Below are 21392 nucleotides of genomic sequence, written 5' to 3' on the forward strand. Positions count from 1 at the left end.
AGCGCGGGGGAAGCGCTTCCCAGCCTGGCCTCGCCGCCCCGGGGCGTCTCGCCGGGAGCCCCGGCGCCGCGCGCGTAGTGAGTATGCAGTGCCGCTGTGCGCCGCTGGGTGCCGGGGGCTGTGCTGTGCAGCGCTCCGAGGTTATCCGCGTGGCCGTGTCGCTGCACTGGCTGGTTTGGTCACGTTTTCTGAAGCGCCTCTCTTTAATCTTGACCAGCATCAGTAACCGCTACCATCTGCCGGTGTGGTAATTCACTGTTGGCTCCCTCTGGGCTCTTAATAACAGGGTAAAAACAACACAGGCCTTTTGTATGTCTCTTACCGCGATGAAGGGGGGCTGTTTTATCATTTGTCTTTGCCAGTTTCTAGTACCTAAAAAAATTTCTGTCCCTTCTTGTCTGCACCATCCTTAACTACAGATTCTTAATTGAAAACAGCCTTGTTAGTGATGTATTTTTGCAAAGTTTAAAGCAGTGTTTTCTGGTTCTTTGCCATCTAAGTACATGATGTTATCAAAAACTGTAAGAAATTGGAGACTTGGCTTTGTATACAAAGACTTTAATGGGTCTTTGTATTGTATTTATTTTCATACTTTTTAATTATTACTTCATATGACTTCCCTGGCACTGACATAAAGCTACTTCCTTTGCTCTTGTTCGTTTCCCCCTCCAGTCCTTGAGTGTATCAGCTAGCTATAATTGCAGATACCATCTCTCTGTGGGCAATTTATTTCATTTATGGCATCACCAGAGCTCTTGTGTGGTTACTATATATAAACCCGTGAACTTGTTCTTGTAAGGATAGTAAAGTAATCTGTCAAGGAAAAAGGAACAAAGGGGGTTGAAGAATCACTACCAAGATCTTTGCTTAGGCTAGATGAGTAGGTGAACACTGGCACTAGGGAAAGACTTGTGCAGTATGTCCCAGGTTGTAACACAAGAGCTGAGATGAGGGACGGGCTGGAGCTCTGCAGAGTAAGAGTGAGGTAGCTTGGAGAGAACAAAAACTAGCAGACAAAGGAACTGCAGAAACAGGGGAGGAATGTGGGAGCTGAAAAAAGGGTTAGTAAAGCTTTATAGATAGGATGAAAGTTAAAAAAAAATATATTGAAGCCAGAGTTACAGATTTTTTTAAAAGGGAAGAAGTGTTTGTATTGATTGATGAGGAGGACTGAAGTGAATAAACAGGAGCTTTGGTATGCGAGCCCAGGAGACGGGGACAGGGAGAAGAAAAAAAAATCAAAGTAGGGGGTAGAGCAATAAAAAGCAGTGTGGAGGGAAAAGGCCAGTGACAGGAGGGGGAGGAAGTGTGGACTCCTGGGAGAGCGGTAATGGCCAGGAACACATTAACAAGAAATGCAAAGCTACTGGGCCCTACGAAAGGGAGGAGAAGACTTGGAGATCTTAAAGGAAAAAGCAAAAATGTGTATAGATTTTGTTTTCATGTTATTGATAAGTCCTGGTTTAACCCTGGGTTGACTTCTTGGCATCTCTGTTCTCAGCTCATTAATATTTCCCGCCTTTCTTTCAAACATGTATTTGCACATTTCAGAGTAAGAATTGTGTTGCCTTGCCATAGGTGGGGTAAGATGGGGTGATTTACTTGCTTTTCAGTATTTATTGAATTTGCTGTTTGTAAAATACATTGTGAACAGGAAGAGTCTGACAACTTTCAGAATCAGTGAGACACCTCAGAGCAAGACACCCTGAGTGATCAGGTATTTGAAGTGGGTGAAGAGGTGACTTTTTTAATGCTTTATCAAGGTTATCAAAACAAGAGCGTAGCCCCCATGGTGATATTTCTTCAGTAAAACCAGGAAGGAATGTTACTGTGAGAGGGCTCTCACCATCTGCATGTGGCCAGTCAGGGAGCAGGGTAAGAGCACATGAGTGAAGCAGTGTTTGGATATTATTGTATTGCACCCATTATCCTCATATGGGATCGCCTCCCAGGATACATTACAAGAATGGCTCTGCCGTGTCACACCAGGTCCGACTCCCCGGGATCTGGTCTCTCAGAATGGCCGATCGTGGCTGTTCAGAGACAAGGGCAAGGTAAGGGATATTTCCCCCAAACCTCTCCCAGCATTCGGTGGTGCGTGGCTGGTGCATGCTGGGCACCTGCCCCTTGCCAAAAGCCTGGCTGATGTTTCATGCCTGCCCTCTTAGCAGAGGAAAGAACTGGTGCGGCGCTCGCCCTGGGGGACTACGAGGAGGAGGCCATGAAGGGCTGTGATCCGCCGGCGCGGGGCGCTGCGGCTGCCCTGACTGTTAACGGCAGCTGGTGAGGGTCGTCACGGGCACGCGGCGGCTGGAAGTGGAAAAACCCAGGAAAGGGGAAGCGAGCCGGGCGCGGCGTTAGCGGGGGGGTGCGCGGCTGAGGGAGGGTTTCCCCGCCGCGGGGGGCGGGAGGAGAGGGCAGGGAGCACCGCGGGGGGGGACGTGTGCGCCGGGTAGCCGTTGGCCGCGCCGGGCAGCCGTTGGCCGCCGGGCGCTCGCGCCCCGCCCTCTCGACGGGCGCTGCCGTCGCGCGCAGGGCCGCGTGCGCCGTGGGGGCGGGACACACCTCCGGGCGCGCGCGCTGCCGTTGGCCGGGCGGCCCGGGGGTGTGCGAGCGGGAGGGGCGGGGCCGCCCCCCCGCTGCGGCGCGGCGCTGGAGCTCGTTAAAAGGGGCGGCGCGGCGGCGACCGGGATCGCTCAGCGGCTCCGGGGCGCCTGCATCATGTCCCTGCGCAGCAGCTTCGCCCGGCTCCTCCGCAAGCAGGCGGACGCGGGGCTCCAGCTCCCCAAGCCGGCGCACTCCGTGGCGCTGGTGGGAGCCCCCTTCTCCAGGGGGCAGGTGGGCATCGCGGCCGAGGGGCGAGGGCGAACGGAGGTGGGGGGCGCCCGCCGCCCCGCTGAGGGGGCAGGTGGGGGCCCGCAGCCCCTCGGCTCCCCCCGCGGGGGGCCGCGGGGCTCGGTGCCCGCCCGCGGCAGCGCTTGGTAACCGTCCCCCCCCCTTTCTTTGTCTCGCAGAAACGGCGCGGAGTGGATCACGGCCCCGCTGCTCTCCGCGCCGCGGGGCTGGTGGAGCGGCTGGCCGGGCTCGGTGAGGCACAGCGCGGCGTCGGGGGGCTTCGCCGCCGGGGGGCTGCCTTCCCCTTCCCCCGCTTCCCTTTCATAACTCGCTTCGGCGAAGCGTGACTCAGCCGCTCGCCCCGGGCTGTGACTGTGGCTGGCAGGGGCGTGGGGGGGGGGGAGCGGGCGGGCGGCTCCCTGCTCTGCGTTTCGCTTGAGGTCACGAAACCCAAAATGCCCCCGAGGCATCAGTGCACGGGGGAAAGCACTGCCTGCCTTGTTCCTACGATCTCGGAAAAGGATGCCTGGGTGTATCCCAGCTTGCGTGTACCGTGCAGCCGTTCCTGTGCGTGAAATGCACGAAGGAGTGCACAGCTGCATTGGAAGGCTTGTGGGGGGCCCCAGGACAAAGAGCGCTTGGGTCCCGTGGCCTGCATACCTCGATGTTCTCCAGCTCCGGAGAAACAGCTGTGTGCATGCATGTATTTTCTGTGTTGGTGTACTGAGTGCTTTAATGCCTACCATTCCCACACTGATTTAAGAAAAGCTTGAAGAACGTGATGCCATTCAAAGCATCCTATGTGCTAAGTGTATCGAGTCAAGTAATACCCTTGAATGTATTGCTGAATTTCTCAAATAACATTCTTTGTTCTTCCATATTTGTTAATCTAGTAAATAGGAGCTATTTAATTTATTCTTAAAATAGTCACATGCTTTCAAATGACAGAATTCAGAACTTTCTGGAGAAAACATTAGGTTTGCATATGAGATTTTGTCAGAAGTTTTGCTTTGAAAGCACTTGGAAAATAGCACTGTCTGAATGGAAAGACTGTGGTCTTTTAACTATTACCATTACTGTCATTTAAGCAAATCAATGGGCTTGTTTCTGTTTTAGTTTCTTACATCTATCGCTTCTACAAGCTGAGAAATGGAAAAAAAATGTATTACAGTTATTAGGAACAGGACATGAGAGATACAAACTTGCAAAGCTGAATTCTGCTTGGAGAATCTTTATAAAGCTTTACTGGAACTGTGTAATGGGGATGGACTGCAGAGGTGGACCACAGAAAGAGAACCTCTGTTATCTGCTCTATGTTTGATTAGTGTTGGTGGAATTTAGGGGCATGTAGGGGGGGAATAGGGGAAAGATAATTGCTAATAACCCCCTAGCAAATTTATTCTGAATTTTAATACCACTTTAAAACAGACGGTATTGTTCTGGACAGCCCTCTAGGCTTATCCTACATGTCTCCTTATGGTTTACCAGCTGAAAGGGGCCAATTTGCAATCACTTCAATGGAAACTTGGGGAAGGTGGGAAAAGAGGATACAAGCCTCTTCTGGATTCCAGTAACAAAGGGTTGCGAGGATAGAAATGAAGAAGCAAGGTGAGCTCAAAAACAGGTGGAGGGTGAAAAATCCTTTCATTGTTTAGTTACTTATGGACCATTTACTAATTCATCAATAATGCACACAGAGATATTTTCTTGTTGTCCCTTTACATTTTTTTAAAGGTTCTGGGATTTCGTCCTCATGCAAGTTTCAGTTTCCCATTGCTGACATTCTTCCACCTAGGCAGAGGGCGTTTTTTTTTTTTTTTAAAGTCTGTCTTGGTGTAATTGCATGTTAAATCTCTGCAGCCCTCTTATGAAAACGTTCAGATGGTACATGAATTATAACAGATTCTGTTATGAGAGTACATCTTGAAATAATGATGGTCTTCAGCATACGCAGATGAGTTATTTGTTCTGCAAAGACAATCTGCTTGAGGGTTGGGTGGTAGATTGAGGAGGAAACTACCATGTAGCCTTTTGTGTTGTGCACATCTGTTGTTCATGGAAATTCAACCAACAATTGTTTTTGTTTAGTGGCTGTTTATTTTTCTTCCCTAGGAGGATAGCTATCCCTGGTAAGATAGCTTTGCCTGTATTAACGTGGTAGTAATTTCATTGCTTGGGCTTCTGTGGTATGCTGAATTGGCAGAAGTTTAGCTGCTTTCTTCTTTGTCTTGATCTTTCTAATGCTATGAGTTTTATTTCTGTTGCAGTGAAGAAAGAAATACAGCATCAGTACTATTCTCCTTATTATTGTTAATTTGAATCTTGTATTTATCTCTTATGTTAAAGAATTAATAATTTTCACAGGACCCTGTTACTTGTTTTCCAGGAGTGGGTAAATAACACTGCAAGAGACCAGGTTTCTTCTTAAAAAGAAATAACATTTGTCTAACATATAGGGCCTCTTTTCTCCAGTATGTATTGACTACTTCTGAAGCATTTGTGTCCATAGGGTTGGTTTGTTTGTTTGTTTGTTTTTGCGGGGGAAGGATTTGGGGGGGTAGCAGGAATGTGAGGGAATGCTATAAACATGACTGTACTGTTTGTACTTGTCATTACAAGCTTGTAACTAGGCACAAGGCCAGCTATGGAGGTGATGCTTCCCTGCAGAAGACTGAGGGGGGATTCTGTGCAGTGTAAGGAAGTGTAGATGGGAAAAGGAGGTAGTGTTCTTACAAATTGAAATTATGTATTAACAGTAACTCTTATTGCACTTAGTTGTTTCAAGTAAAAGAGATTTCTGGTGATTAGAATCCACTGTTTGCCTGACATTGGAAAATTTTTCTTTATTTTTCCATTATAGTTTCAAACTTAATTTGACTTGTATAAAATGAAGATGCCCTAAAGTCCCTTCTAAAACTATAGTGTTTCAGATGCTAGGATGCATGCATTGCATTCTTATTTTCTGGTTTTGGCCTTGAGTATATGTACTCTTGTTACTCTGAATATCAAGGAACCACATGCCTTTTCATATGTTCATACACCTGATGTAAAGACTTAAGTTGCTAGTTTCTACCTACATTAAAGAGAGAGAATAGTAGACCTTTGGTTCCTTCTTTTTACACTGTCTTGCATCTTGCTTTCACGGACTGATAGCTTTGGAAGGGAGTTTTCCATTCCTTTCACTCCATCTTAATTGCTGTTCTTTGATAGTCCTACTGCAGGGTCCTGGGCTGCTACTCATTTTCCTCTTTCTGATTATTCCCCTAAGGGAAACTAAAATATTAACACTTTAAAGGGACTCCTCCATCCTGACAAAGAAGTAAATGTTGTATAAAAACAGAGGTTCATAGCTCCCTGGCTTGGGGGAGGACAGGATACAAAGCTTTGCAGGGCTGTGTATTGTTCTGACAGTAAAGAGAAATAGATGCAATATGTGGAGGCATTTGGACTTTGGGTGGGAAGGACTGGGAAAGATAGGTGGCAGATGAACTTTGCCTAATCTATAGGAGATGCGAGGTATGTAGTTCTGTAAAGTAGGAATTTCTTGGGCCTCTCCTGTTTGTTGTGGATTAAGCAGAGAATTTGATCAAATTTAAAACCATAATGCCTTCTAGTCCCCCTAGCTGAAGGAGAAAAGCACCATTCTCAGATTTATAATAGGTAGCTGTTTTGTTAATTAGTACAGCCCTTGAGGTGACTTAGAGCACCTCTGCTGCCTCTAACATGAAAACAATTCCAGTATAAAATTGCTGCCTAAGTTTCATTCTTGTTTGTTGGCTACTGTTGATTTATTTATTTGTTTCATTTAGAGCTGGATGTATGGGCTGGGTTCCTGAGTTTGGGCAGGTTGGGGGTCAGATTGCTCTAGAACAGATAAAGTTTGGATCTGAATTGCAACTTTGACTGTTTTGATAAGTTGGTGGCCTGCAGAGATACGCGGCTTACAGACTTAAGTAGAGATAGACTTGTCAAAGAGAATGAGCATCTGGTGTGACTTGATATGGCCGTAGTCTTAGAATTTACCAGAAAAATACCAACAGTAAAAGTATGTGGAGCTGGGGCATTCCTCGCAGTAGGTCAGCTCTGATTTTCCTGCCTTCCCCATACTGATGGAAGACACTGTCTGCTTGTTTTTAATTCAGAATGAAACATTTTGGGGTCAGCTGACTTGATGGATTTTTTTTTTCTCACTTGTCCAGTACATATTCTGGGTTGCACAAATTTACAGTGAAATTGGCTTTAAAATAAACTTAGATAAATTAGGGTAAAGCACAGAAGGTGCTCCACTTGTAATTGTTTATCATATCAGTTTAGTGACTTTTTTCTCTTTCCTTCTTTTGGACGGATTTAAACTAAACTGATCAGGAAATCTGAATTTATTATTTCTTCCCAACCTTTCAGTAAGAAGAGATGAGATTCAAGGGCAAAAGAACAGAGGTCTTCGGGGATTTTGTATTTCTTTTGTTTTTACTGGTGATACTATTCATTCTTGACTGCTTTATAATATAAAATCAGTTTTAATACATGGCTTAATTTATTTGCTGATAGTGCAAATTCAGCCATCTCTGGATTGGAATAAGAGTTCATGTCACATGCTGTTTTATTTCTTGCTATAAATGGGGTTGAAAGAGAGGAGTTAGTGGGGAGGGGCACAAAGGGAGATGATAGAGGGAAAACTTAGAAAATGAACTGAATTATTGAACTGCTCTACAGTGCTTGGAATCTTCATTACTTTCTTGTTCAAAACTTTAACCTTCTATTTTATTGTAGACTCATAAGTCCAAGATACCCCTGGCAGGTATGTGCTTATGTGAATGTAATAGAAAGGATGGAAGGTGCAAGTTTCAGCTGTGAAAAGCTGGGATATAGGTACCTGAGTCAAATGCCAAAAATTCAGATCAGTTATTTTAATATGAAGAAATAAGATAGTTTCTTCCAGTAAATAAGAGATGGGGAGCAGAACTTCATTAAGCTCTGATACATTCTGCTCTTCCTTCCTCCCAACTATTACCTGCCTGGGATAACTAATGTAATAACTATTTACTTGTGTAATAGTTAAAGCATGAGGTGCTTGTTGAGGAGAGCTATTCTGGTATGACTTGGTATCTCCGTAAGTTCCTACTTACATTTTTGCTGTCAGAAACATGCTGGTTTGGGGGTTAAGCTTATTTAAAGGGAATTGGGAACTGTAAATGAAGACTACTTGTGCGGGAGTTTGTCAGGAGAGGGACAGACGGCAAGAGCTGCCCCACCATCTCCTACGCTGATGCAAGCCTTAGGGCAAATGTTTCCCAACACCTGAAACTGACGTTTTTGGAGACCTCTTGAGGTCAAGCGCACTGGATTTCATAACATAGTTAGCAAAGGGAAATGAGGTGGCTGCTTGATTTGGGTCAGAAAAATATTTCTTGGCTAAGTGTATGCAAAGGCAGCCTTTAGAATACAGATTTGGGATAGCAATTGGATTTTTTGTTTGTTTGTTGTTTGCTTTTTTTTGTATGAGCAGAAGCCTTTTAAATAGATACTGAAACAGGAATGTTATTTTGAACCACATCCTTTCACAGTGCTAAAAAGCAGGATGGAACTACTGAGATGTGAAATTTTGGAACTAGCAGAAACCTGTTAAGCCATTAATCTACACCAAAAAGGAGATTTTTCCAGTGGGTATATATTTAAAGAGACTTTGTGAAATAACTCTCAAAGCAAGAAGGTTATGATTAAACTAGACTGCTGAAATCTGTCTCCCATATTGGGATCCTTGCTGCCCTAGTTTCGTATCTACACAGAACAGAGTATGCCCTTGTTTGTATAGTTGTTTTCACCTTTTTTTTTCTTTTTTTCTTTTTTCCCTCTCTGGTAGATCTGGTGGATTAAAATTGTTTTAAAATAGGCTTCAGTATGTACTAGTCATAATGAATGATTCATTTGTTTGCTGCCGTGCAACCTTTTGCCAGTGTCTCTGAGAAAGGATTAAAAAGCGAAGCCAGCACCGGCCTATAAGCTTATGCATGTGAGCACACTGAAAGGGGGGATGGTAACAGCTTGTAGCCCTTTGCCTTGTTCACGGAAAGGAGAATGTTGTCTATCAATCAAGATTGTTCATAATACTCATTGCTTCCTGAAAAGCCTTTCTGTATCTGTGGTGATTCACTAAGCAGGCTGTAAACTGAGAAAACAATTCTGTTGAATAAGCAGGAGTGATATTTTCATGTGAGTGGTTTTATATAATACATAGCGTGAAATGAGATGTAGTAACAGTGGGATTTCCAAATTCCTTGTGAAGTAGTTCAGCAGGATTTAGAAACCCAGAAAAGGAAAGATTTAATTTTCCCATTAAATTTAATTTTTTACCTCTAGGTCACAAATGTCCAGTGTAAACAAGCAGTGTCAGAAGATCATTTCTCTCTGATGTTCCATATACTTTTGTTTCAACTCCTGTCTGCCCCTTAGGAGACTTGTAACCATATTCCAGTAGCATGCCACTGGGGCAGCGTTAGTAGACCGTCTGGATTTTGAAAGCTGAATCTCCTTCTATCAGATTGCTGCTTCTGGCTCTGGTGCAACATCCTAGTAGAATAGGATTAGTAGGCTTTCCCTGCTGCTACCCAGATGTTTTTCCAGTTAAATGCCCCCAGAGCTTTTGAGTCAGATGCTTTTACAGAAGAAAATTTTCTTTAAATCTGCATAGGGAAATTACTCACTGTAGTGAATGTTGCCTACTGTGGAAGCTGAGTAAATGAACTGTATTTCTTCAAAGAAGATAGGAAGTGAGCATCACCATTGTCATACAGCTTGCTGAAGGGCATCTTACATCCCAGTTGTAAGCATCATTGAGCCCGAGTGCTACATTAATAGCTTACTTGGAAAAAGTGTTCAGGAAACTTTCTTTTCTTAAATCTGTTCTTATTTTGTATTGGTACTTTTTTCTAAGTACAAGTTAGGCTCCTAGTTATTAAAAATTCTGATTTCTTTCAATGGATATAGGTTACACTGTGGTTGTCTGGATTGCTATCCATCCCCATCCAGTCCAAATGATTGCCCTCCATCCCTTGGTGTGCTGGTTGAACGCTTATGTGACCTTTCCCTATCTGTCTGCTCAAAAGAAGTTTGCCAAGTTGGTAATATTAAAAACAAAGCCTAAATCCAAAACAATTTGAGCCTGCAAATATTTCAGCTTGGTTGAATGGCTGAAATTTTTTTGTTTGTTTGTTTTCTCCCTCTGCCACTTTTTTTTTTTTAAACAAACATAATTTGATAGTGCTTTTTTACCATAAAATGAGCATGGAGGTGAGGTGAGTATTGTGTTTTCCTGAGTTCTATAAAAAGCTGGAGGTAGAGACTGGTAGAGAGGAGGGAACATTTATGAAGCTGTTTCTGAGATTTTTTTGGAAAGAAAAAGAAAGTCTGGACAGTTAGAGTTCCCATCCATTCTACTGAATGTTACTTTCCTATGTGGCTTTCACAGAGAAGAATACAACTGACTGAAAGAAAAATGCTTGCTGGGCACTTCTAAACAGCTGGAGAGGTTGGGAAAAGAAAATGGTTTCATTCTGTGCAGCTGCTGCTGCTGGTTAGGTCACAAATGTGATGAATTTGATGGTTGCAGCCCAGCTTTCTGGTGAATTTCTTCTTATAGCCGGAACGCAAGGCTCAGCCTGGCCTGGCAGAACAAATGTCCCTGATCACTGAGGGAGGTGCCCTGCTGTTCCTGACTAGTCCTGACCTGCTTCACTGACAAATAGTGTGGATGCTGTGCTGCAATGTGTGTGAGGAAGATGGCTTTTCTATTTATCCACATCATCTTCCAGTTTTGAGAACTTGGATCTATTGCGCATAAAAAGGCCCATATATGTTCTTGTTAAGTCTCTGTGCTGACTTAAAAAGCTGTTTGTTTATAGCTATTAGCATCTTAAATTATAAAGGATCCCAAGAAACAGAGAAAATAAGTGCTTATGGTTGGGGTAGCTGATTATAAATCTTTCACTAATGGCCAAATAAGTGCTAGGGACACCAGTTTGCAGTGTACTACAGTGTACCTATCCATCTAGCAATTTCTACATTTCTAAGTTGGGCAGCAAAATGTAGCTGAGGAATAAGATTTAGTTTTAGAATTTCCTTAAAGCAAAAAACTACACGCAAGGAGGCAGAGTACATGGACTAATATCTGAGACATTTTGGACTAATACCTGAGACTCTCTAAAGAGAAGCTAAGAAATGACTATAAAAACCCTGTGAATTTGACATAAATTCTTTCACTTCACTGTTCAGTAAGCACTAAGACATACATGTTGGTTTCATCTCTTTAATATCTGATCACTCCTAATAAATATATGTACATACATGCATACACGCCCCTTAATCAGGACTCATGGTTTATCTATGTACTGTGAATATTTTTGTGCTATCTATTCATTAAGCTTTTCTTTTGCCCTGGGGTCACTTAACTCTAGGCATATTTAAAAAAAAAATTAGTAGAAGAAGAAATTGTTAAGGTTTTAGGTTTGGATTAGTGCTTGCTTCTGTGACTGACTGCTTATATCTTAATCAGGTAACTATGGCAAAGATTGCTGAAAACATCCAAGTCACCCAGAGAAACTTTAGCCATGCTCTGCAACTACATAAAAACAGTGGGCCTAAATAAGAGGGCAGCACAAAACTGAGAAAAGGAGCTGCTACAAGGGTTAGGTACTCTAGCTGAACAACAAAAAAACAACTTTTGAAGATGGTTACAAAAGCTGAAGGCATCTACTGACTTTAATAGAGATTAGGCTTTTTATAAAAGTAACTAGAGAGGGGCATCTTAATCTAGGAGATGCAGGAGCACCATCTATCCAAAAGGTGGACAGGATCCCAGAATTCTGGAATCCAGTAGTGTGTGTCTATCTGTCCATCTCTGACATATCTCCACTGTATGAACACCATAGTGATCATAAAGCCGTGGGTTTCCTATTTGAAAACTGTACCAATTATTTTCCCCTTATAGATGGGGGTTGGAAAGGGGACAGGGTAAAGAAGGAAGAAGAAAATCTTGAACACAAGCAATACTTCTCCACACACACATTTCTTAGAAACTGCTATGTTTGGCCTGCTTTTAGGATAACCTGAAGAATCTTAAATGAATGAGTAGTATGTCACTACCTGGTAGCCAGCTGACATCAGTTAAATACATTCTGCAATTTTCCTTAAAGTACTGTGAAAGATGGGGTGGTCGGCTCGTTGTTTTACACTGATTTAAAGATGGAGCTTCATGATATAATTTCCTTTAATTCTTTTTCATCCTAGTGTTATAGGTAAACGTGACAAATTGACAACCACTCGGGCCGGGTTGCATAAATTCCAATTTAATAATTGAGCAAGTCACAAGTAAGCAAAACAGCGCTGGGCGGCCGGGGGGGAGTCTCCTGCTCCACCAACGGCGCGCACAACCCCCCCTCACAGTCTCCTTATATGCGATTCCAGTTCCGGGTATACGGGGCACCTCCTGTAACTTCTGCGGTTGCGCCGGCTGTTGCTAGGGGGGTCTTCTTCAGCCCTCTGGTGGTCGTGGGGATGAAGGCTGGAGTCTTCCTCTGCATTGTGTGCCATATTAGCCTATCTGAACTAACATTGCTGCTTCGCTAGCTCAGCTTAATTTTCTCAGGCGGAGTACATGCCCCCCACCACAGGCTGTAGGATGTTCCCACAGATGTTCCCAAGGCTGTTTCTCACTGATGTAACAAATTAGTACATACCACAATACAAGATGTTCCCAAGGCTGTTTCTCACTGATGTAACAAATTAGTACATACCACAATACAAGATGTTCCCAAGGCTGTTTCTCACTTTGATGCAACAAATTAGCACATATCACACTAGAATGGGCAGAATACTGTGTGCTTGTATGTCCTGTAGGAGAGAATAAAACATAAGTGGCAGTCCTTTCCTCCACTGCAGTGTATGCTGTCCTGTCATGTTTAAGTCACTTGAACGCATCTGCCTAACTGCAGATTTGCTCCCTACAGATGCCAGAGGTATTAGATCAAAGGAATGTGGAAAATTTTATTAACCTGTGGAGCTTCCTCCAAAGCTCTTGATATCTGTTGACTGACTCAATGCCTGACTGCGTTGAAGTCTTACTTCCAGTACTTGTTTTCAAGCCACACTCACTTTCTTTCATCAACCCTTTAAATAAGACTGAAAAAGGAGTAGCAGTGTGCTGTGCATGAGTAGTAATCTTCCAGGCAGATACAATTAAGAAACTGGAGACCTTTTGCCATTCATTGAATGAATCTCAAACTTGCAACTCTTTTCTGAAGCTGCACAGCAGAATGAAATGGAGGAAAATGTAGTGGTTGCACTGGATATCAGATAATGCACTCGGCTCTAACCAAAATGGGCTCAAAATTCCAGAGCTGTTGTCCTGCTGCTAATTAGGTACTGCTTGAGGGAGAAACAAATGCCACTGTGTGCCTGTGTTGTCTTTTGAAAATGTGAAGTGGTAGGTCCTAGTCCAGCTTATTGCTTTAACTCTCTGCAGATCATGCACTTTTTTGCAGAGTAGCTGACATCGCATTTATTTAATCCTTTGTCAAGTAGCTGTGCTCAGTTACCATGTCCTCTCCTAGCAAACACCCTGACATACGTCCACCTATGCCCCTGCTGTAAAACATATGTTTGCCCATTTCCCAGCAGCCTAATTTTCACAAGCGACTCAACCTTTTCCCTTATGTTCACCAGTTAAAATTCCTTTGAAATAAAAATAGCACTGAGAAAAATGTGAGTTTATTTCCAACATGCAAATTCCCAGAGCCTGTTTCCTAGACGTTAGACTAAGGGCTTAACAGAAATTAAGCAGAAATCAGAGTCCCAAGTGGAATATTTTCTTTTGTCGATTTGCTTTGCCTTAATTTTTCAAAATTCTCTGTTACGCATAAAATAACTAAATGGAAAATGTCAACCTCTAGCCTGGAGGCTTTCAACTGAGAAGAGACTGTAGTGCTTCTGAGGAACAAATTGAACAGACACGGTTGGTATTCAGGGCAGTCTTGACTTACTAAGCCACTATTGATGTAGCTGTAAATGTCTTCAGGCCTCTACCATCCTTGCCCATGCCTGAAGTACCTGCAGCCGTAGGCCTATCTGAAGCTGAGAGGCTCTGACCTTTAAAATGCTGTTAGCAATTTTGCTGTCCGGAAGACTATTATGAAAGCATACAGTACCAAACAGCAGAGCTTCAAAGGATAAGCCCTATAATGTGTGTGAAAGAGAACTGAACTGCAAATGCAGCCAATTAATGAATTATCCCCCCCCCCATTTTTTTAAGGGGGGGGGGTAAAAAGTTCCCTTGTTTCCTACCTGTAAGTGACTCTTCTTCAGGATAAGTAGATAGAAATACATTTTAGGAAGGCTGGGTCTTAGACCCAGAACATTGGTATGTTTCAACAGCCAACTAATTTGTAACTGGCAATGACAGGATCCCAAAGCAGGTTGGAATCAAAGCAGCAGAATTAAGATATCTTGCAGAGCATCTTGCATTGGGAAAGTTGTCAGGTTCTTCTACAAGACAACTAGCGTATCTTTTATGGAGTTGCTTGGAAGTGCTGTAAGACAAGCTACTTTAGTGGTAATTTGACACTTTGTGCCTGGATTCTGGTGGGGTTTGAAAAGGCAAAATAACTGTTAGAATTCTGGTAATTTGATTAAATGTGGTCCTGGGCATGTCTGGGCAACTGAACTCATTTAAGGCCCTATACATTTTGACTAATTGGGAAATAAGATGGCAATACAAACCATACTTTTTCAGTGCAAAAATTGCCAAGAAATAAATAAAAACTGTTTTTCCAGGTGACTTTTAGTGATTGGTTTATCTCATTGCTAAATTAAAGTGAGAATATTATCTTAAGCTCTCTAATTTGTAAAATTGAGAGATGGTTGTTTGCAAGGGCATGCAAATGTCAAATGAATCAGTTTCCTTCCTATTGTTGCCCTTCATGCTTGCCCAACAGATTTTTTGAGGGGAATGTATTTTGAATGCTTCTTTGGGCACTTGTTTAGTAATTTCATTTTCTCTCTTTACTGCTTTGTTTCCAGGATGCCAAGTATATGACTTTGGAGATTTGAATTTCACTCAAGTTCCCAATGATGAACTGTACAACAACCTGGTTTTATACCCACGATCAGTGGGCTTAGCCAGCCAGGTGGTGGCTGATGCCGTGAGCAGAGCTGTAGCTGCTGGACATAGCTGTGTGACTATAGGAGGTGATCACAGGTGAGCTGAACTAGAAACAACTGGTGCTGCATGCTGCAGGTTGACACTTACTTAAAGGGGAGTATCACTTATTTAAATCAAAACAGGGGGATAGCGAGAACAACTTTGGGTTGTTCCTGGCAGTACTATGAGATAATAGCATTTTGTTTTTATTGCTGGGACTTTGAGGATGGAATACAGAAGATGACTACAAAAAAACAAAATTCAGAGATAGTACTAAATTCCAGACTCTTCTGCCATCTGCAGACATAGAAATAAATGAGGCTTTCTTCTTTGGGGAAGTTTGTGTGATCAGATCCCTTTAGGAACTACTGCAGTTTCTTTACTGCTAAATGTTTAGTGATTTGTCTCTTTTTGCAACTTAACTCTCATGATGACAACTTTTAGGATAGGTTTGTAATGCCTGCGCACAGGCTGTTTTTTAAGAGATCCTATAATGCATGATTCTGCTTTACTTCTCTTTCTCGCTAGCTTTTGGCTTGAGAACAGGATGAAGAAGGTGGGGCATGTAAGAGTAAGTTGTGGGGGGTAACATGAGTGGAATCAAGGCAGGTGAATAATGCAATTGATGAGTGAGCATGTTAGATTTTCTGAGAGATCATTTGGAACTAGAAAAGGTGAAAATTAAGAGTGTGGGAAGGCTGACAGTTCAGGGAGAAGAGCTCTTTCCCATCTCTCGGTACTAGTACCGTCCTCTAGAATTATTTGTAGTGTCCTGGAATCATGATGTTAGAGGCGCTTGCCACAGTTTATATGAGGTGCCTCTATGATCAGTCACTGATGTCTGATGTGTTTTAAATATGACAGTGCTGGTGACTAGTTGCAGGGACTCCCTGTTGTCCCCATATTGTTCTGAATGCGAAATGTTTTGCACAGTTGACTGAAGACTTTGCTACTGTACTTCCAGCTTGGCACTTGGTTCTGTCAGTGGCCATGCACAGCAGTGCCCGCACCTTGGTGTGATCTGGGTAGATGCGCATGCTGATATCAACACCCCTCTCACAACTCAGTCTGGAAACCTCCATGGACAACCAGTTTCATTTCTCTTGAGAGAGCTCCAAGATAAAGTAAGCATCTTGCTGTACAGTTAACCTACATTGAAATCCTCAGGATGTTTTACTGCCTTTCTGGTGTGAGGTGCTTTCTTGTCTGCTGCAAAGGCAGATCTACTTTTTTATCAAAGTACAAGTAATAATATGTATTATTTGTGTGTGTGTGTGTGTGTGCATATACATATATATATATATACACACACACACATATATGCATATACACATTGTGTATGTGTATATATATGTGTTTGTGTGTAAGTGCACACACTCATAGAAACAAGAAAAAGCTTTTCTTCTTGCTAGCATTCTCCTGCGTTGTACAGGAATTGGGGGGTCAACAAAAGCTCTGTGCTGCAGCTGCCCATGGTGCCACTCTTGCATAATGAGTATAGTTAATGTGCTGAAGCTGTGTAATGGCAGCAGTTCTACTAACTGAGCCAAAAAGGGAACCTCCCCCCAGCTGAGCCTGTGAGAGCTGTGCGGGGCTCACCTCCAGTGACAGCTGGTTCCTGCACGCCTCTTCTGCTTAGTTTGGCACTATATGTTTTGACAACCTTGGGGCATGACAGAGGCTGGTTTTATGTCATCTCACCTGACTGGCTGCTCTAGTGTTGATCTTCCTGCCAACTATTACAAATCAGAACTGCTGTACCTGCTTACAGAGTGCTTGTAAAGAGAGAGACTCTGCCTTTGAAAGGAGTCAAATTATCAAAAAGTACTGCTTACCAGGGCACATTGAATACGTGTAGCCAGTTTTTGCTACTGTCACAATGTTAAATAATAGGTAGGTCTAAGTCATATATCATTTCCCTTTGGAATTTTGTACCGTTAGCTAAATCATGAGGGTATCATGTTGATGGAAGTATGCCTCTTCCAAGTAAGATCAACAGTGTCTAATGTCTTTCTGGCTATTGAGGATACTATTGCATTAGTACCTATCTGTCATAGCAAGACTGGTGTCATTGGGTAAATCTCTTCTGGTTCTCCTGCAAACTCATGGAGTGAATTTCTGAATAGAGTGGTTTGGTGCTTTTAAATAGCTTCTGCTTTCAAATAATTCTTGTAAGGTCTCACTCAAAAATCTCAAGAGCATTAAACCAACTGTTGTACATAATTCTTTCATCGTCTAAAAGAACAAAACCAAATCAAACCCAATACCACCAAATGCAACGTACTTTTCAGTGAGTTGTTGCTTGCCTTTATTTGCTGCAGACAAAGCAATCGTTCTTAATCCCATTCCAGGGCCTTTCTCTTGAGCAACTGACTGAAGGATTTGGCCAAAATTGCGTAGTATAACTGCTTTATTACCAAAGTTGAACTTACTGGAACTCAACATCTTTCATTTGCTGCCCCAGCCATGTTGTCTAGGTTTCTACAATAAAAGCCTTCACTGTGGTGAAGCCTGATCTAGAGGTGCAACTTCTTGTCTTGCCCTTTTTTTTTTTCCCCCTCCTACTTTAAACTGATCCATCTTTAACTTCTGTTTTGGTACACAGTTTGCATGACCTTTTGGTGATTCACCTACAAAGATACAGGTGCCTTGAAAATTACTCTAGAGACTGCTCTGTTTTTTTAGCCTCCTACATAGGTCTTTCTTTTGTACTGGATAAGTTACTTACACAGTAGATTTATTGGTGATGCTAAGTGATCTAGGTCTAGGTATCTAGTTTCTTATCACTGCCTAATATACTCACTGATGCTAATTACCTAGCATTTGTGGATTTGGGCTTTTTATTCCTCCTTCCCTCCCCAAAACTGGAAAAATGTAGATGAATTAAAAACTTCCTCCTTTAACATTTAACACAAGGAAAATGATATGTCATTGGTGTGGATGGATTAAATCAGGATATCAAATTCTCAAGTGAGGAACTCTTTTCTCCCTTTAGGCAGAGAAAGGATACTATAAATAAGCACAAAGTTTTGAGGGAAGTACTAAACACAGGTTTGTTAATTATGTCATTAAACTATTACTAAATACATCATTAAACTAATCTAATACCAACACTTTGCTTGCAGGTGCCACAACTTCCTGGCTTTTCCTGGCTAAAACCCTGCCTTTCAGCAACTGATATTGTGTACATTGGCTTGAGGGATGTGGATCCTGCTGAATAGTAAGTTGATTTTAAATTAAAGGAGTTTTGCAAACTCTGAAATCCCAGGTTTCTGTCCACATCTGGCTGCGCCTGAGGGTTGTTAGATTTAAGTTTAGGCCAGTAATGAGTTTTTTTTGTTTAACATTTTCTTTAATAGTTATATTTTGAAGAACTATGACATCCAATATTTCTCCATGAGGGAGATTGATCGCCTTGGAATTCAAAAAGTTATGGAAAGGACGTTTGAGCAACTGATGGGCAGGTAACTAACTATGGATGAACAGAAGCTGTTTCATAAAGATAAAACATAAGCTGATTAGTGACCTCGCAGCAAATCTGTAATCATTACAAACTACTCTGTACCATCTACTTATTATGAACAAAGTATCTATTTTTCTGAAAGTTGTTTAAATGAAGGTCATTTCTGATGGAAGGCAGCTGAGTGATGATCCTCACAGAACTGTGAAAGTGTCCAGTAAACAGTAATGCCTTAGCACTGACTTCAGTCCTTGACTTCCACATCTTGAAATGGAATCATTTCACAGTGGTTGGCAAAGAACTGGAAGATAAGTTACGTTAGTCACTACAGTTGTGGCTCTGGTTTAGATGATTTGTCCTATTTCCTAAGAAAGCATATATCTTGCTTCAGTTTTACAAAAGCGTTGAATCAACTCTGAATCCAGGGTGTACATTATCCCTTTTAAAAGATCTATAGCAACTGACAGTAACTTGAATTCAGCTGTCAGTACATGAGGTAGGAACATTTGATGGCTTTCTCCTTAGACTATGCTCACATATTCTGTCATGATGTCAATTGCTATTCTCAGTTCTGCTAGTGAAGATCACTGTTAACTACTCCCTTACTTTGTTCAAGTTTGCTGAACCAGGTCAGGGAGCAAATCATGCTATAAGGACTTGGACACAGAGAGAGGATCAGAGCTAGGAAGGGCAACTTCTTCTGTTGCCACAAGATAGAACAAAGTCCTGTAAGGATATTGGTTGCTGCATACTGTTGTATCTAAAGCTGTGCTCACCTTTCCTAGCTGCAGATATGCCAAGTAAAGAAGTTGCTAGTCCATCTGCAGTAATTTGGAAGTACAAAGTCTACCACTTTAGCAGCTCTCATGAATGACAAGCATTGTCCTGTTTATTAAGCTCTCATGGGTTGCCAGACTTCATGTAGTAAGTAGTGACCTTTTAAGTTTGAGCTCATCCTTTACTATTTTATCAGCTAGGCTTACATGGCAGAGTTTGGAGGGAGCCTTCAACTATTGTCCTAAAATAATGCAGAATGCCCCATTCATCTTGATGAACTATCTATTAAATCCTTAAGCTTGTTGCTTTCCCCAGGCAAATCAGTGTTTCAGTCTTTCACCCTGGCTTTCCTTACAAGAGGAGGGACGTGGCTGGATTATAGTGTACACTTCTCTACACTGTTCCAACTAGGGAGACAAGCCTCAGGAAGGATGGTCAGAACTAAAGTACTTCTCTCCAGGCAAGTCAGGCCTGAGCAGATGCTCAGTGAAATTAGAAAGACAAACTTCCTCTTTCTCAGCATACATTGGAGAAAGTTCTGAGCTAAGAAATATTTCAGAGTCTCCAAGGAACTTTTTAAATCCTCTCCAAATGCAAACAAAACACTGTGTAGGACTTGAGCGGGGCACTTAGCATCATGGAGTGTGATATTACTTGGCTGATCAACCTGGACAGTAAAAATGCATGTAGAAAAAGTTAAAGGTTTTGAGTTTGCTTTTCTTTTTTGTTCTTTTACTCTCCAGGAGACAGAGACCAATTCACCTCAGTTTTGACATTGATGCTTTTGATCCCTCACTGGCTCCAGCAACTGGGACTCCTGTTCTAGGTGGCCTAACTTACAGAGAAGGCATGTACATCACAGAGGAAATACACAACACAGGTAGGAGTTGACCAGCAGTATTGCACTAAGCCATGACGGGGGAAGCTGCAGAGAGCCCACATCTGTTATGTTTTTCCTGCATAACTAGATGATAATATGAATGTAGCCTAAGTTAAGTGTCTGAAAAGTCAATTCAACCTTCAATAAGGGGGGGGGGGGGGGAAGTCCAATGACTGGGCAGTAAGAGAGGTGTTGGAAGCAGCTTAACCATTAACACCTTCTACTTTACCAAAAATAAGTGAAATACAGATATATTAACAATTCATGCTAAAAGTAATGTAATTATACTGTCTCCTTTTTCTAAATGCATGAGGCTAGATGAAAAGAGGGGCACTGGATGCAGGCACTTTTAAACACTTTGGAGTTTCATTCTAGGGCTAAAGAGCTAGCAAATCGAGGTTTCACTAAGTCTACTACAGTCGACAACATATGAGGATTTCCTCCTTATGCCATGGAGACTTCATTTAATTTCTTTAAACAAAGAATTCTTTGTAATAGAAGTTAGGATAGGAAGAAGAAAAAAAACAGACCTCAGTAGAATCAAAAATGGGATGGCAAAAATTAGTATGTAAGACTATTTTATATCCCCTAATTTTTGGACTGGGCAAAGATAGGATTAAAAAAACCAAATGGGTTCCTTTCATAATTGCAGTTGGAGCATCAAACTTAGTTTTCATGAATACTAAAAGCATGGATGAGTGAGGTAGTGACAATGCAGAAAAGAACCAAAGACAACCACAAAATTTTGTCCAAGAATGACAACCTCTGCCCTCACTTGAAAGCCAATTTTACTCATCAGATAGGTAAAGCAGGTCACAAGTTCAAATATCAGACTTGCTACAAAGAATGAAATAGGTGTTCCTGGATTCTTCCCTGTTTCATAATAACAAAGCTGCAAATTATTTTCACAGGAATGCTTTCAGCTGTGGACATGGTAGAAGTCAATCCACTGCTCGGAGCTTCTCAAGAGGAGGTGAATGCAACCGCTAGTCTTGCAGTAGATGTGATAGCAGCGTGCTTTGGGCAAACAAGGGAAGGGGCACACATTGCTTTTGATGAACTCCCAACACCCAGTTCTCCAGATGAATCTGACAGAGAAGAGCAAGTGAGGATTTAAGAGCCCAAAGTGTTGGGTACATTGGACATTAAAGAGCTCTGCTGAGGCACTTGAGTGAATAGATTGACTGTCAACACTTGATAAATACTGTACCGTCTCAATTTTTAAATAAAGTAGCTTTTCCACTTGATCA

At 42.3% G+C, this 21392-nt stretch overlaps 1 protein-coding gene across 9 annotated transcripts; it reads left to right on the forward strand.

The window, feature by feature from the left end:
* Positions 1-9: 9 nt before the first annotated feature.
* Positions 10-21389, forward strand: ARG2 (arginase 2). 9 transcript variants are annotated; one of them, XM_026084568.1, is made up of 12 exons: positions 10-77; positions 218-287; positions 1990-2054; positions 2169-2283; positions 2736-2838; positions 3015-3087; positions 14905-15082; positions 15990-16149; positions 18151-18245; positions 18385-18489; positions 20006-20142; positions 21054-21389. In XM_026084568.1, the coding sequence occupies exons 4-12, from the start codon at positions 2222-2224 to the stop codon at positions 21257-21259; spliced, it is 1119 nt and encodes a 372-aa protein (XP_025940353.1). In that variant the 5' UTR covers positions 10-77; positions 218-287; positions 1990-2054; positions 2169-2221; the 3' UTR covers positions 21260-21389. The 9 variants fall into 9 exon arrangements, with proteins under 9 accessions (XP_025940353.1, XP_025940351.1, XP_025940344.1 ...); XM_026084566.1 differs by lacking the exon at positions 218-287 and having other exon boundaries at positions 11-77; positions 1953-2054; XM_026084559.1 differs by having other exon boundaries at positions 63-77; positions 218-2054.
* Positions 21390-21392: the final 3 nt, after the last annotated feature.

Source organism: Apteryx rowi, unplaced genomic scaffold, assembly GCF_003343035.1.
Source record: "Apteryx rowi isolate R43461 unplaced genomic scaffold, aptRow1 scaffold_647, whole genome shotgun sequence".
NCBI classification, from domain to species: Eukaryota; Metazoa; Chordata; class Aves; order Apterygiformes; family Apterygidae; genus Apteryx; species Apteryx rowi.

What these genes read in the sequence shown, in the direction of transcription:
- ARG2 (XM_026084559.1), top strand. Translation starts at nt 1,886, where the DNA reads ATGAGTGAAGCAGTGTTTGGATATTATTGTATTGCACCCATTATCCTC. An exon ending in CTGACTGTTAACGGCAGCTG is followed by an intron (nt 2,284 to 2,735) that starts GTGAGGGTCGTC and finishes GTCCCTGCGCAG; the next exon opens with CAGCTTCGCCCGGCTCCTCC. An exon ending in GATGTGGATCCTGCTGAATA is followed by an intron (nt 18,246 to 18,384) that starts GTAAGTTGATTT and finishes TTTCTTTAATAG; the next exon opens with TTATATTTTGAAGAACTATG.